The sequence below is a fragment of the Aulostomus chinensis genome, chromosome 17 (assembly GCF_037954235.1).
Source record: "Aulostomus chinensis isolate RoL2024-O1b breed Wild chromosome 17, RoL_Achi_v1.0, whole genome shotgun sequence".
Taxonomy (NCBI): Eukaryota; Metazoa; Chordata; class Actinopteri; order Syngnathiformes; family Aulostomidae; genus Aulostomus; species Aulostomus chinensis.
This window is the reverse complement of record NC_141336.1, coordinates 21876856-21880403: the sequence shown is the minus strand read 5'-3', so window position 1 is coordinate 21880403 and position 3548 is coordinate 21876856. Positions and strand designations below refer to the sequence as shown.

General features: G+C 43.7%; 1 protein-coding gene across 6 annotated transcripts in view; it reads right to left on the bottom strand.

Moving 5' to 3' along the window:
• Positions 1-637: 637 nt before the first annotated feature.
• The window catches only part of tiam2a (TIAM Rac1 associated GEF 2a), an 83509-nt gene continuing 80598 nt past the window's right edge, over positions 638-3548 (bottom strand). For all 6 annotated transcript variants that reach the window (XM_086181808.1, XM_086181804.1, XM_086181806.1 and 3 more), the window contains exon 27: positions 638-3441. In XM_086181808.1, the coding sequence (XP_086037934.1) occupies positions 2738-3441 (704 nt within the window). In that variant the 3' untranslated portion in view covers positions 638-2737. The remainder of the gene's footprint in view (positions 3442-3548) is intronic.

The window sequence follows — 3548 nt, the reverse complement described above, 5'->3', positions numbered from 1 at the left end:
CATGGCTGTCAAATAAGCCTCAGTTGATCAGCGATATAGTTGTAGTTGCTTTCAAGAGCTCAATGGATTGTTTTTTTGTTTTTTTTAATTAATGATTTTTTAAATGAATACACCATGTATAATTGAACAAGGCCAGAATTAAGAGGTGTCCAAAATCTCTGCTGTCCCGATCCGAAAAAGCAAAGAGATTACTGACTCGCCTTTTAAAGGTGTCGTTTGTAACTCTGAAAACAAGCTAGTGCTGGTTTGTCCTGTCCTGTAATACCACTTTGTACCTCCAGGAGGACCAGTGAGACACTGGAGCAGTTCTTCTCAATCCTTTGCTTTTATGAACAATTCGTTACTTGTTGACACTAATTTGGTTACATATTTAGCATAATTCTCATCTTTCTGTCAACAACGCCCTCAGTCACGTCGTTTCAAGTCAGGTCAGTTTTACTCTTCCCACAAGTCGCTTAATTTCATCGACACTTGACGGTCTGGGTCACCACAGTCCTGTTAATCTCCCCCCGAGAGTTTGCAGCTTTAGGCCGTGATCCATATAGTGCCAACATTACTCAGTAGCTTATAAATGTAGCTAATCCTGGGTGACTGACAGTGCTAATGTCTTTGCTAAGTTAGCATTTCCTTCCAATGGTGATAGACACCAGAAATTTATGATAATCTTTGGTTTTGGATTGTTAGCATGAGGCAACAAGCTAGCTCTTCATTTGCAAAGAGCACCTTCAAGTGAAGTTTTAATACCCGCTGGAATGTAGCGGGTTAAGCAGGATTAAAGGGTCCTCCACTCCACTGCCTCTGTTAGCATATAATGCACTCTTGCCTGTTACCATGCGATTACAGATGGTCGTAGGAAGTTACATGGTCAGAGCTGTCCGTCATCGCTCCCCTGATTGACACGTCAAACACAGTTGTATCATCCTTGAAAGCGTCTCAGCAATCATCCTGACAGATTCACTCTCGGTGATTTATCACAGATTGTGATCGATTTTTAAAGCAGCTCCTTGTTACTCGGCTGTGCCGGTTTTCCTCCTGACCCTGAATGATGAGATAATTGTGTGGTTCAGCCTCCGATGCTGGAAGCAAATTAGAAATTAAGGCCCCAACTTGTTTTCCTGCAGACAAACCAAGTGCCCCAAGTCCATTTCCTGTCAATTTGCCTGAAATGGAAAAATTGTCCCAAGGAATCATGCGTTGCCTTTCTCAGCAGTCAAAGCTCGTTTTTATTTTGGTACCAGCAAAAAAATAAATATCATTCATGTTGAAGAGAATAACTCTGTCCTTTTGGAGACAACCTATCAGAATATTTCATGTACTCTAATCACGCTGCCTACAAAACCAAAGCAGCCCTGTAAAGCTTTTCCCTGTGTCTTTCGTCATGTATCCGTGCCCTACTTCTGTCAGATAATTATGTATTCTCTGGGGGACAAAGCTTTTGTTTCCAATACCAAGATGTAGAATTCTGCTTTTCTTGTGACAGCTAATCAGGGACTGGTGGGAAGTCTAGCCCTGGGACCAAAGTCTAAGATAAGACACTGCTGCACCTGTCTATACGCAGAACTGAACCCACACTCGTCTCCAGCCGTCAGTCACAGATAAAACTTTTATTTATAAAACAGTTCCATAAGAAATGGGCATTCACATTCATTGGTATGCTAGCATCAAAGGCAAAGTAAAGTTGAGTCAACAAGGTAAATGTACTGTAGTAGTGGTTTTGATCTTTTTTTTTTTTTTTTTTTTAATTGTACCTCAACAATGTGCTTTATGCTGCAGCAAACAATGTTTTACAAAAATAACTGAATTTATTGCAAATTCCTGCCTTGTTTCTTACCTGTACAGCATCAAGTAAAGAGAATACATAAAAGATAGAAAAGACTGTATATACACAGGACACATGAAAACATACAAAACATTGGGTTTTTTAAAAATTATTGCTGTTTAAATCATTCACTTGAGCAGCCAAATCACTCGTACATTCCAGTGCAGACACTGGAAATTACAATCCTCAGCAAGAAAAAAAACCCAGGAGGCTACAAAGAGGTGAAAATATGTCGAGCTGTACTGCATCTTTATGGTTTACTAGAGGACTGAATGGTTCAAGCCTTCACCCAAAAAGTTACTCTGTTAACATGATCAAACTTATTAATAAATAGAAACTGCATTAATAACATTAAAATCTGTACAGATAGAAATATTTCAAATATATAGGTAAACAGTGTACAACATACAGCAAGAAAGAAAAAAAAAAACAACCCCACATTGTTGCACAAGTCCTTCCTGTTCAGTTCAGGCCGTCTCCTCTCAGGAAGCAGGTCTTTGGGTGGATCTGTGATGGCTTTCACTCTCCTCTCCTTTAATTTTGAATGATATTAAGTAAAAGCTTGTGGCTGCATCACCCAGTGTGACTCCCCAAGAAACTTTTTTTTTTTTTTTTTAAATCTCCTGACTTTTATGACTGACTTGCCCTATTTCTTAACAGAAAAGGTCAAAATCTGAATAAAAACCCTGGATGGGATACATCACTGAGATGGTTTGTGGGCCGTAGACGTGGCAAGATTCATTGCAGTCATTATCACCGGGACAGACACGCTCTCTCTCACCCCGAGGGGAAGAACCGTGTCTGACAGCCGACGATAGGCTTCCATCACAACAGGCAGGTGAGGAGCTCGCTAAAGAGAGCCCTGAGTCGCAGGGAGCACCGGAGCGTCTTCACTCTTCTTCTGCTCAGTGTGAACCCCTAGAAGGAGGGTGCGTCCCCAGAGCCGGTGGCACAGCTCTCCGCTGGGTCATAGAAACAGTCTTCATTGACCACTGAAGTCAGACTTTGGACACTGAACTCTCTCTCCAGCAACACATTGAGGTCCACCACCCCTGCTGATGCTGCTGCTGTATCAGCCGGAACATCGAGTGACCTGCTGTGCTCCTTCATGTTCGCTAGCGCACCTTCGCTCCTCTTGAAACTGCTGGTTTTCCTCTTTGCTGGTTTTCCTCGCGGCACTTTGGGTTGGATCTCCGGAGTGTCCCCGACTCCCTCCGGCGTCACACACGGAGCTGGTGTGTGTTTCAACACCGTCTCCTCTGAAATTTTGAGTTGGAGAAACTGAGCATCGATGGCACTAGTTGGAGAGCTGCTGCTTCCACTGTCCCTTCTTGTTCCCACCGTCTCGCTAAAACCATCATCGTCATCATCACTTAAAATATCAGACTCCTTCACCGAGGCGGATGGAGGCTGTGAGTCACACCCAGGTGTCCGAGACCAGTTCTGCTGGACAGGCAGCATATGTAAGTCAGAGGGGGTGCTGGGTGGAGGAGCCCCAGACAAACTGTAGGTGCCACTGCTCAGGCTCCCTTCATCTGAGTCTGGTCCAGGCTTGGGGTTCCCAGTCTGGGTGGGGAGATCTCCAAGTGGCTGCTTACACAGCCAGGAAGCCCTGGAGGAACCTGGTAATGAAGGTGGAGATGGAAGTTAGAAATGCCACTCTTATCTGTGCTAAACACTTGCACCACAAGGCCCTGCAGCACTTCTATGACCTAAAAATTACAGATAC